This window comes from Grus americana, chromosome 2 (genome assembly GCF_028858705.1).
Source record: "Grus americana isolate bGruAme1 chromosome 2, bGruAme1.mat, whole genome shotgun sequence".
Lineage (NCBI taxonomy): Eukaryota > Metazoa > Chordata > Aves > Gruiformes > Gruidae > Grus > Grus americana.
The window spans coordinates 124,477,901-124,490,676 of NC_072853.1; the positions used below are offsets into that span (position 1 = coordinate 124,477,901).

The 12,776-nt window shown below is 45.0% G+C and overlaps 1 protein-coding gene across 3 annotated transcripts in view; it reads right to left on the reverse strand.

Annotated features, from left to right (window-relative positions):
- Nucleotides 1-744: 744 nt before the first annotated feature.
- The window catches only part of TGFBR2 (transforming growth factor beta receptor 2), a 60,664-nt gene continuing 48,632 nt past the window's right edge, over nucleotides 745-12,776 (reverse strand). For all 3 annotated transcript variants that reach the window (XM_054815115.1, XM_054815114.1, XM_054815113.1), the window contains 2 exons: nucleotides 6,160-6,287; nucleotides 745-2,732 (listed from right to left, as the gene is read on the reverse strand). In XM_054815115.1, coding sequence (XP_054671090.1) covers nucleotides 2,553-2,732; nucleotides 6,160-6,287 — 308 coding nt within the window. In that variant the 3' untranslated portion in view covers nucleotides 745-2,552. The remainder of the gene's footprint in view (nucleotides 2,733-6,159; nucleotides 6,288-12,776) is intronic.

Genomic DNA, 12,776 nt, shown 5'->3' on the forward strand with positions numbered 1-12,776 from the left:
GGTTTTACACCGTGGGGGCTAACGGGCCAGCAAGTTTGGCTATCTGCTGGTGCCGCTCTGCTGAAGGGCAGGATGGAGACTGGGCAAGGTGTCATTAGCAAAGCAGGACACGCGCAAAGGCCATTGGACACGCTGACCATGACATTCAGACCTCTGGTGGGAAGGAATGGGCCTGAATCATTTTAGGAGAGGGATCATATTAGGAAGAGCCCTCTCCCTGTTTTGGATGCTCCAAAGATGAAAGACAAACTTGAGTTGGTGTTATTTTATTTGCTCCAATAAACATTTGATTTATACAAAACCAAAACAAACCAAACCCAAACAGACCAAAAAAACCCCAAAACTGTTTACAAAGCAAGTTAAGTGCTTGAAACATTTGATATACAAGAGTATATATTGTTCACATTCCTATTTCATACATGATGTACAGGTGAAATATTCCTTAAAAGAATAAAAATTTTCCTTTACATGTAGTAAAAAAAAAAAAACCAAACAAACAAAAAACCAACCCCCAAACCCATAAAAATGTCAGTATTGTCAGGAACTACCAGACGTCATTTCTTGACCTTCAGCGCGGATGGAGGAAGAGAAACGGGCCGCGACATCCCCTCCCCCCGGACTCCGGCTCCGGGCAGCCGAGGCGGCGGCAGCGTCGCGTCGCTAGAGGGCAGCGGGCCCCGCCGCGCTCCCGCCGCCGCTCCGCAGCCCCGCGCCCCTGCCCGCTTTCCCTTTCCTTTTCGTTTGTTTTTACAAAAAAACTCCCCCCCCTCCTCCCATAAAATTTGATACAGTATCCTCTGAATTCCACTGTAGTTGTTGAGGTTTTGCCCCGCTCCGTTTAAATATTTCTGAGTAGTTTGGTTAAAATAAACAACAACAGATACAAAACCATTTCAATTAAAGTATTTGTCATCATAAATCTTAACTCCTATTTGAATAAGCATGATTCCTATTGACTTACACAGCAATGTCTTCTAGAGAAATATCGATGTTTATCTGTCAAAGGTGTTTAATAAGTGACACCAGATACATTGGTACAGGACTGGTTTGTGCTGGCTGAATTTCTAATTTCCAAGGCCTGCCTACATGCTGTGGGGAAGAAAAAAGTGGAAAAATCACTTCAAAATTCTTGAAGATAAAATTGTTAGCACTTACTAAACACATTGCTGTCATTTATATAGGCACAATGTGATGGCAACTGTCTTAAACATTTTGGATAACGTAGAGAATGTAAGCAATGTCTGAGGGATCCTTTTGGAATAAATCATCTTCCTTGGGTTTGGGGGTTTTTCTGTTAATTGCTGCCTCGCTGAGGGCAGCCCTATATGCAAGCAGGATATGCCATTAACTTAATGCTATGGAGTTTTCCCTCACCTCCAAGGTCCTTTTGCGAAAATAAAGGCACTGGCCGTCGTCCTTATTTTTCTCTAGGAAGTGTGGAACGGAGTCAGGCTTGCGGTGTGTCAAGCAGTTAGACGTGCTGGGGAAAAAAATGTTTGCTCTTGCAGCAACAAAATCAAGGTAAAAGGAAGGTAAAAAAAAAAAAAATACTGCCTGCACTCAGAATGCACAGCAAATATAAAACATCTGCTTGGATTACTGCTGGCCCTGTCTTGTTTTGTGTGGTTTGGGGGTGGGGATGGGAGGAGGGGAAAAAAATGCAACCCGCTGCTATTTTGCAACCTGCTTGCGAACAGCGTGAATTCAAAGCAATAAACGTATAACATTAATGATCTCTGTATGGAAACACATGTGTGGGAGGGACCAAACCTCCTCACACTCCCGTTCTGGGCCACTATGAGGACACTGGGGTTAAGGTGAGAGGGCAAAGGCATCCCTGAACTTTCCCAAATGTGCTGCAGACAGGAATGCATAGGTAAAACCGTAAAGCCAAATCGGCCTGTCCACTGTGAGACTGCTCCTGCAACTGTGAACTGCAGGGCCACGGCCGGCTGTTCACAGCACATGCTTTGCTAGCCATCTTATTGCATATCATTCCTATCTTTTTTGGCAGAGCGCTTAGTGCACAATTGCTGGTGTGGTGCTATGCCAGTCTCCCCAGTCTCCTTCCCTAAGGGGGGGGATCTCTAATGCACCGTAATTTCCTGGAAGCACTTTTTTTTTTTTAATAAACTCTTTTTTTCAGAGCATGGCTGGTTTAGAGAGAGATATATATATACACATACACACACATTTTTTATATATATATATGTATATATATATAAAAATAGCAATTTCATACTTATATACAGGCATTAATAAAGTGCATAATGTTATTGGCTATTTTCAAATCCCATTTCCTGAGGAAGTGCTAACATACATAGCTCCTCCTATGACATGATGCTGGCAGCCAATGCTAGGGTATGACACCTACTCCCTGGCTTTTAATTCCCATGAATACATCTCCCTGTCCGGAGCCGGAGCCTAAAGGGAGTAGTGACAGCCTCAGTCTTCCAGGAAGCAAGTCAAGGCACCGATCGAGACTTCTTCCTTTGCCAAGGTGAACACGTCTAGGAGTGACTTCCCTCCGTTTCAGAGTTCTAGGGTGCGTGCTACTTGGCAGTGGTCACGGAGCCGTCTTCGGGGATCTTCTCCTCTGAACAGCTTCTCCCCGAGAGCTTGTCGTGGTACTTGAGCTCGCTGAAGCGCTCCGCGACGCACTGTGCCGTCAGCCGGGCCTCGGGGTCGTGGTCCCAGCACTCAATAAGAGTTTCACACACCATCTGGATGCCCTGCAGGGAGCACAGAGAGAGAAGCCGTGATGGGGCCAGTCACCACGAAAGCTGGCGTGGGAGAGTGGTTTTAGTGCCCTCCGAAGTTCAGGGCATCTATTCACGTGTGTCCTGGAGGAGCTTTAAGGGCTCTTCCGCTCCTGTCATGGGGGCATGCTTTTTTTTAATAAAAAGAAACCCCACTACAATATTTTCAGCACTTTAGTTGGTACTGTCATTTCTGGGCATATGTTCTGATACTTTATAAGAAAAATTATACTTTGGACTAGTGCTATAGAATCAAGTAGGGTATATTTTTAATAAATATGATCAGAATTCTTGGATAAGGTGACTTCCCGCTCAACCCATGACTTTGCGCGGAATTCTGTTTGGGTTTTTCGAACAAAATTCTGATTGCCAGCAATATCAGGCGCTACATCAGCCCTTCATAAATTCCTTGCAGACTAACTAAATCTATGTGCAAATACGGGCCACAGTCCCACAAACACTTAAACACATGTCACTCACAGATGTAACTATTTAACCTTCATTTCAATGCTGATGCACATGTTTACAGGAGCAAAAAACAGTTGCAGCTCTGTAATGCATTTTATAAACATGAGGTATTTGCCAGGAAATTGTGTGCTTTGCTTTATGACACTAAAAGCCCATTAAGTAGGATTTATCTTAAACTTCTTATTTAAAAAAATAACATTTCACAACACTGCATTAATTGCATAATTTACCTAATTGGTGATGTTGACTGATGTCAATGTTAATAGCAGAACGTTATTGTCTGTATACAAATAACATTAGTTTTCTGCTGGCATTGAAATTACAAGCAGTAAATTAAATTAAATATTAAACATTAACTTGAAATCAATAGTGCAACAAATCTCATTAAGGGGGGAAAAATTGTAGTATGTAAATCCATTCCAGAATTTTATCACGATGAATAATGAGTTCATTACAAAAACATGACTGCAGAGGAAGGAAATGAATATGGAAGAGCCATTACAGTAAGAGCAACTTCTATGGAGTTCAAAGCAGATCCTCAGCTGCTGCAAACTGTCACAGCCCTGCGGAAGCCGATGCGTCACTGCATTTTAGATAGCGCAATGTGAAATGCTGAAGGGATTCAGACGAAGGGAATTAAATCCACCTTCACTAAATGTCCTGTGAGTGTGCTATCAGGCATCCATTTCCTGCCTTAGACTCTTAGCTGAACCCTGCTGGAGCCAGCCGTGCCCGTGCCGGTGACACACAAGCGCAGACGCGTGGTTCTCCCAGTTGGCGGGGTGCCCTGTACTGGGGGGGGCAGACTGAGGTCTGGCTTTTACATAGGGAAGAAATCTCTGAAGTTGAACTCAGGACACTTAGGCCCAAATCTGCCATCATTTTACTTGTTATGTAAACCTAGAGGTGACAAAATTCAGAGTATCTTACAGCTCCACTCCAGTACCTCAAGCTGCAGCCCTCCACACGCTCAGGCTTGCTGCCATGAGAGCAGCCGCGGGCCTGCCCCATGCCTGAGCACCGCGGGGATCCCGAGCCCAGCGCTTCCCTGCCCCGGCACCCTGGGCGTGCCGGCACACCTACGCTTGCCGCTATGCCTGGCTGCGCATGAAACGAGCTCCCAGACATTTCTCTCCAGGGCATAACCGGCGGTACTGCCCGCTTCTACCGCCACGTAATGCAGTGCCCTGCGGCAGTGCCCGCGGGAGCAGCCCTGTCCCGAATGCGGACAAGGCTCTGGGCCAACTAACACTGCCCCTGGCCTGCTTTAAGTGCCAATGACTTCTGCTTTATAGGGGCTTTCATCACCTTCTGTTACATGTACATCATCTGACTCTTCCCAAATGCAGAACAGAAATATTTGCTGACCATGTCTGCCTTTGCATTAGCATAAGCAGTATCTTTCTTTCGTATCCAGCAACAGATTGGTACTAAGTTAGGTTTCCTTTTGCTCTTGAGAAAATGGTGATTATCCTCAAGTTTGCTGACCACAGATCTTCCTGTTGTTCTTCTGTTTCCCTTATCAGTTCTCTACCCTTCTTTACTTTAATTTTTTCCACACATAAGACCATGTCTTTTGAACATCCCGAGACATGTTCTCACATTGTTACTAATTTTAAGCATTTTCTACTATTTAGGTTTTTTTTCTCCCAAACGATCTGGCTCAGGATTCTTTTCTGCTTTGTTAATTGGGCTCTTCTAAAGTACCACGTATGTATTACCAGTTTGGACTTCATTTTGGCTTTGTGGAAAACAAACAACTGCAGCCAACTCATGATCCCTTTCACCAGCTCATCCACAATTTGTATAATATTTCTGCAACCAGTTCTTTTCTACAAAGACGAGTATTAATATAATCTCTCAGCTCAACTTGTCATTGAGAAGATGGCTGTATCTATGGCTCCTAGAAATGTCAAGAGCTTTTTAGTACTAGTGACATCAAATATCCAGGTGTCCCTCAAAATACAGCTCTCCTCCCCAGTTAAAGCACCCCACCTCAATTACCCTACTCATCATAGATGACTACACAGGGAGCAAGTCCTTGTGGTCCTGGAAGGGGCCGCACTCTGCCATAGTCATCAGATGGCAGACATGTTGTTCTAAGTTGGAAAGATGATTGATTTCGGCCACTCACTTGGCCTTTGCTAAGTAGGTGTTAGGCTATGATTTTAACATCTCCACTGGAATGAAAAAGGGAGTGTTACATTGCTCCTGATAGAAATACTAGCTGATCTTGGTTGCTGGGCTTGTTCACAATGCTTTCCTCTTTTCTGTAAAGACCACTCAACATATTTCATTGACAAGTGGAATGACCAAGCCTCACTTCTCCCCTGATACGATTCTCGTTTTATCTTTACTGATAAATCAGGCTGCAACTATCGCCTAGGAAGTGCAACCGTGGTGTCCGTGAATGGGGAAGCTGACAGAGTGCTTCACGACATGCAAGGGAAACGGACTGCTAACGTGCAACCTGAATAAAAACAGACTGGCTTGCTGAAGACTCATTTCCTATTTTCTTAAACCTGTCAACAGCTGGGATACAACTATGACTGCTCTCCATGATAAAGTACTGAGATTTGTTTTCTCTGCTAAAGGGGCCCATGTGTGAAGTTTTTCTCTTTGACCTTTCAGAGCCTGCACACAGTACGCTCTAAAGCCCTAATTATTCTGAGGCTGGCTGGATGATTGTCGGATCTCAGGTTTCCAACCTTTTTGTTTTGATCACTTTTAGATTACACTGGTGGGCAGCAGCAATCTCAGGCCTTTGGGGTAGTCATGGTGGAGAGCACTGTGGTGCCTGAACCACGGCAGCACCGGTGTCACTGCGTGACAGAGCTCTAATCTGTGCAAAAGAGACGTCCAGCCTGTTGAGCTGAGTTAGGGCTCAGGCTTCAGGCAGCAGCTCCCAGCTGCTCACACGTGGTGCTCTTACCTGATGGTTAAGCCAGGAGCTGGGGATCTCGGGTCGCCCTCTGTCTCTTAGGACATTGTCCTTCATGCTTTCCACGCAGGGGTGTTCTCGCACTTTAGAGCCAAATGGGGGCTCATACTCTTTCACTTCTGCCAAGAGAATAAGCAAACACAAGGGTATTCAGCTGGGCTGTGCTGGTGCCAAGCGTGAAGGGAGCTGGCTATTCTCTGGAGGAGTAAGAGCTACTGATTAGCTGCTCAGTGCCACTGTTCTGCTTGACCAGCTCCAAACAAAGCAAAGCCAGTTGGCATTTTCAAAAATGTTTCAAATGTGTTTCTCCCACACGCCCCCTCCCTCCCCTTTTCTTTCCTAGCCAACTAAACAATTTTCATTTAAACTCTTTAGTACATAATCATATTAGCAACAGTCAGAGCAGCAGAGTAACCTATAATGGTTTGTGAGCCTTTCAATCTGTGCTGAGGCAGAACACACAGGAGGTTCAAGGTGAGTTTTGCTCGAGCGAGGCTTGCAAGAACTGGTGCCCCTTAGGTCCCCTGGAGTCCACACACACTTACCAGGTGAAATATAAACCGAAATCTAACTAGGTCATGATAGATGTTGATGTGCCAGATTGCCAGGAGGAAACAGTTGCTTGAAAAGGACAAAGATACACTTAAGGAGCAGCGCCGGAAGCTGCCATGCTGCCCTTGTTTATTACTGAGCCGCATTCCTTTGCAGAAAGTAGTAATCTGCTCTTATTTTAGGCCTCTTTCCCCAAATGGGTCATTTTTGGCCCATGATGCAGGGGGCACAGCTTCCTGAAGGGGCTGCTGCCGTTCTAGTTTTTGTTTGCATGTTGCATACTTTCTTTGCTTTTCTTTGGAGGGAGTAAGGAAGAGGCAGACATATGGGACCTTTGGAGAAAACTCAAGAAATCTCTGAGAGCGGAAATATTATAGTAGATGCTGACACAGTGTAGAAAATGCTGTGGTTTCTTTGGGAACAGATGGAGACTTTACTCACAGGCCTAATGACTTGCTAGTATTAGATAAAGATTTATGAAGTTGGCCTGTTCTGCTGCCTCTTATTTCTTTCTAGGAATTAATTGAGGGCAAGAAAAACTGAAGTGTAATCTACAAGTCTGAAGAATACATGTGAGTGCCCAAAAGATGTGTGAAGAGGGATGAACAAGACGGGAGACACAGTACTGTTGCATAATCTTACAACCAAAGTTCAAATGCAGCATCCGGTGCTGCTGACTCCTCTCAAGGGGCATTTTTCGATAAAAATAAACTGCAAGAAGGGTGATAACAATGATTAAAGGCCCAGAAAAAAAATGGGAAGAACCTCTAAAGCTTGGCTTTGTTTACTTCAGAGAGAAAGGTAAGGGGTCATATGATAAAATACTGAAAATAACTAATGATCAAGGTAACACAGGTCAGATCCTTCTGTCATGTCTCAGGATAAAAACAAGGTAGAACCAAACATAGCTAAAAGGTGGACTTTTCTCCAAAACCTTAGAGTCAGGCTGTAGATCTCACTTCTACGTGATGGCTACGAGATGAAGATTTTATCAGGCTACAGAAAAAGAATTTCTAATGCTTAAAAAGAATAGCCAAGTTACGGATAACAAACATTTGGGAAGGGATATTAAACCTTGTGCTTCAAATGTTCAGTGTTACAAGATCCAGCTGCAAACAACTGTGTGTGCAGTGCAGCAGATCACCCCCACAGATGCCTCCTGCAGAGCTGCCCTTCCTTCTCCTGAACCATCTGGTGCTGGCCACTGTCCACACAATGCTCTGGAGAGTGCCTATAGTCGTGAAACACAACTCCTATCTTCTCATACGCAACACTTTCTTTAGGACTCAAGGGCCAAACACCGCTTTGCTTTTTTTCCTCTACGAGAAGGCATACCAGTTCCACCCGCATTAATCTGAGTCAAAGATTACTCAGCCAAAGTACATTTACAAGACTTTAGCCCTAGAAGTTAATTGGGAAGTTGCCATCTTGCTGGTCAGACCTGGATTACTCTGCAGCGGATGCACAATGATTACAAAGCAGATACCTCTGCTTTCAAAGCTAACCAAAATATTAAAGTTTGCTGGGAAAATTTAAATAGCATGACCTAGACGGTCATTTCCTACACCATCTCCATCAGTCATGGTTTGATTGTGGTAGTGGTCGTGGACACCAGCCAAGGCCCTGAGATCTTCTTGCAGTATGAGGAGTCAGGAGTCCAAATGTCCAACAGAGGGAAACTGGTGCTGTGGTGCTGACCTGTTTCCTCTTGCTGAGCTCAATCCGAAGGCCATTCAGGTTCATGAGATGGTTCATGTGGGGGGAGGAAAAGCCTTACCAGGGAATCGATAGGTTTGTAATAAATTTTCCCTATTTGAGAAATTATTTCTATGCTATGAGCATTCCTCTTCCAAACATAAAGATTGAATAGGTTTTTCAGGTTTGGGGTGGGTTTTTTTGGTTTTGGGTTTTTTGGGGTTTTTTTGTGTTTGTTTTTTTTTTTTTAATGGTAAAGAGAGAGAAATTGAGGCCAGATGCCAATTCGCTGTAACAACTTTATAGTAATACAGTTTGAAAAGAATGCCGCATCTTCTTTCTATTTATTGTCTTGCTTCTCTTTCCCTTAGAAAGAAAAGCCCACTGAATCCTCTTGCAGTAAATCATCCTTATGCTGTGGAATCTCAGGTGTCAGACACATTTTGCAGTAATAGCTGGGGTTATTCATGGATCATGTTGACATGCTACAGTAGATGTAACAGATGTCAATTTGAGGTGCGTTAAGATGTTTGTGTCTAGCTGCTTGTGCACGGCTGTATATAGATGCTGAATCTATTTTTCATGCCTTATGTGTTTCTTTTGATTGTTTTTAGACCAGTCAGGCACTAAAAATGACAACTGGATGAAGTACCATAAATACCTCTGATACCATGAACTACAGCACCCTTAGCGTTCAGTGATGGCAGAGTTCCTACAACTTTAACCTCCAGCATTTAATCTTTACGGTTGTGAGCTACCTTGCACTAATAATCACTGTACCTCTGGTTTCCTTTGACACTGGCCTGGCCATAAGTCTCAGAAAGGCTGGGACTGGATTTTTAGCCTCAAACATAGACATTACTGAAAATCTATTTGTTGTGCCTGATGAATGCTTTGGAAAATTTGGCCGTGGGTTCCTCATGAAAAATACCCCTCACTCACATGATTTTTTTCTATTCTAAGCTCTTTGCAGTAAGATTCTCTTCCTTTGGGTCAGAGCAGCACACCTGCAAACCCTATCAACACTCCCACACGCGTCTTATGGATTTCTGTGGGACAACTTTTCATGCTGGAAGATGAAGGCTCATTTGTAGAATCAAAACCAGAGTGAGGTGAAAGAAGGCCAGCAAAAATCAACTGTGAAGCACAGTCCACAGCAGTAGGGTTGTGTTTAGGAACCTTTAGGCCCTTTTGAAACATCCCTGACTTTAGAGTTTACAAGGGGAGAGCCACAGAAGGGGTAGAGGTACTGTGACAGCTCACACACACCTGCATGTGTGTGCAGATCGTGTCTTTCTTCATGCTAGAGGAATTTGGGTGGTGGATCTACCTAGCTGTTGCACAAAGGGATAATAATGCACAAAGCAGAGGCTCAAAAGCCATTCAGTGGCCAAGTTTAAGGAGCTGTCATGTTCTTACTTCACATTTTGCCTAGGTTTCCCCATTCCACTCCTTCAGAATATAGATGCTAGCTGGGATGGTTGAGGGTGTGTTGGGATGGGTGAACTCACTGTGCAGCTTCCTTTGCACAGACATGTTTTAAGTGACTTCACATCTGATGATCACAGATGCAGTCACTTTTCCAAAGGTTTGGGAGTACACGTGCTATCAGTGTATGGCTACAGGCTGCTTAGTCATTATGTGCTGGATCCTGAGGTGGGAAAGTAGAGGAACACAGAGCACATCAGCACCCAACATGGAGCCCAGTGCAGTGATCTTGTCTACTGCTACCTGGGCTTGTTGAAGGACAGCACTTGCTACCTTAGATGTAGTACTGTGGCGACACTTAGAGACTTTCTAGGACATGAGTTACTGCCATGGGGTGATGCTACACTGTGTGGATGTACCAGCTCGGGGTTATACGCCACCACAAGCCAGCGCAGTGCAGACATGCCCTAATTGGGCTCCGCTCCACAGAAGGAGAGGTTTAAATCAGGCCCCAGCTGCAGCCACCTCAGGGCCCAATGGACAGGCACAGCCCCACTGTACAGGCTATCAACGTGCTCCCTGCCGCCAGAAACTGTCACCCCTCCACGTCAATATGACGAAAGCTGAGCATTTCACAAGGTACAGGATGCACAAATGTTTAGTTACCGAACTGTGGCTTTTGGCTGACTCTTTCCAAGTAAGCATAAGATTAATCAGTGATTTTATTCACATTAAACACGGCTCTGGTAAAGCAATGCTGCCATTTCACACAAAGCCCTGCTGCTATACCGAAGCCAGCCACCACTCCAGGCAGTACAATCCTGCACGAGCAACGTCGCCATTTTCTGAGGGGTTTCTCTTCTCCCTCTTCACCAACTCTGTGTGTCCAGAAGTTCCCTTTCCTCTCCTTCTCCCCTGCCACCCCCAACAGTCCCCCACCCGTAGCAACTCAGATACAAACCAGATGGTTTTCTTTTCTTTCTAGGAGGCTGTCAGAGAAATTACACTTGCCTCAGTCGTCAAAGCTGTGTCGCTCTGAAAGCAAGTGGTTGAGATGAAAATTATATTTCTTGCAACGTGCAGCATCTGGTGCACAGCTGTTGCGCTGAATGAAATACCAAGTTAACGGCAGCGTGGAGCAGTTGAAGTTCTCCCTAAAGTAGTATAGCTGAGTTTCTAAATATGCCTCTTAAATTATACTCCGGTGAAAAATCAGTCAAACTCGATCTTTGCCTCTGTCTGCCTTTCCCTCGTGCCCCATTTCTGCTTCTCCATATTTAGCACAACAAAGTAACAATGAACAGCATGGCCTTTCTCGAAAGCCGATCCCCACCTGCTTATTTACTACGGCAGCTTCACAGTATGGATTATGCTGCTGGGTATTTTTGTTTAAACGTCTGCTGACTGAAAAGGCCTGGCATAGCATGGAGACTGTGTTTGACAAAGCTGCTGTAGTGAAAGGACCTGCCTCCACTGCCTCCCACACTCACCGAACACCTGCACGCTGACAAATGAATCCTGAGAGCTCCCTTTGTAAAAGAAATAAGTCACTGTACCTTTACGTGGCTGAATGGCAATTACCACCCCCCTCCCCATGATTTCCTCCCTAATGAAAGTTGCTAATGCCGCTGCCTCGGCTTAGACTGCCGCTCCTGTCCTCTAAACTGCCACGGGCTTTCTCTAGTGACAGGGAGCTGACACGGCAGCCAAGCCTGCCCCGCAAAGACGGTGCCTACGTCTTTCAGGCTCCTTTGGAAAGGCTGGCTGCAAGCAGGTCAGCCTGCTCTGGCTTACACACGAGGTCATTTCTCTCAGTGCCTAGCAGTTTAGGAAGGAAAGAGAGGTTTGCGTGAGCGGAGGCAGCTCCTCGGGAAGGCTGCGAGGAGAGAAGGGAGTCTCACGAGTGACAGATGGAGAGAGAAAGCAGAGGGGGAGCTGTAGTCATGAATCACTGTAAGGGTATTTCACCAGCTGGTTGCAAAGATAGCCAGACTGCACGAACCAGGGGAAAATCTAAGAAGGAAATGAGAGAAACTGTGCCATTCTGCTGCAGCTCAGTACCAGCGACAAGTTAAGGGAGCTACATCCCAGGAGTTGTATTTAACTGCTCTGGATGGAGACACTAAGCCCAAGTTCCACCTGCTACAGATCTGCCCAAGTACTCTTTTTCCTTTCCTGGGACTTTAGCCCCTGGAAAGATGACTGAAATAGGGAAACAAAACTCAAGAAATGTGTTTCTGGAGATAAGGATGACCAAGGGATGAAATGAATAGGGAAAATCTGGATGTGGGTGGGGGTTAAACTCCACCTTGAAAGCAAGGGGGATGCTGAGCCAGAGAAATCTTTCCTTTTCCTGAAATGACTTCAGCTTTTCTTCTCAAGGTTATAGTGGGTCAGTCTCTTCTAGCTAAACACGCTGGTGATTTTCCTTCCTTATGAAACTCCCTTTATATCCTCTTTTAGGCAGTCGTCTTCTGAGAACAGCAGCAATAAGGTTTGCTTTTGCCACAATATCCATTTTGCCGTACTCAGCAAATAATGAACAGGAAGGGACTCAGGCATCCGCAAAGATAAAAGACTCCACAGTGAACGGCTCATATTTATATTAATAAGTTGAGTCCCTAAATGCAAGAAACAGAGAGAGCTCAAGAGAGAGGGCAAAGATCCTTTTTCTCGGGTTTTAAATCTCCTCAGCCACATTTACAAAGTGCTAATGAAAGGCTGAGGTTGTGCCAATGCATTTGGAACAGGCATGACCACGACAGTTAAACGTGGATAGGTTTGCCTTGGAATATGCCAGACTGAGGTTCAGTTCCTGAAGCACCAAATGTTTTTTCCCTGAAATGTTTGACTAGGAAATACTTTATTTTCATGCTTTTATGCTAGCACTAGCTGTTTGCACACATACTCCCTTTGTAGCTTTCCTGGCAGGG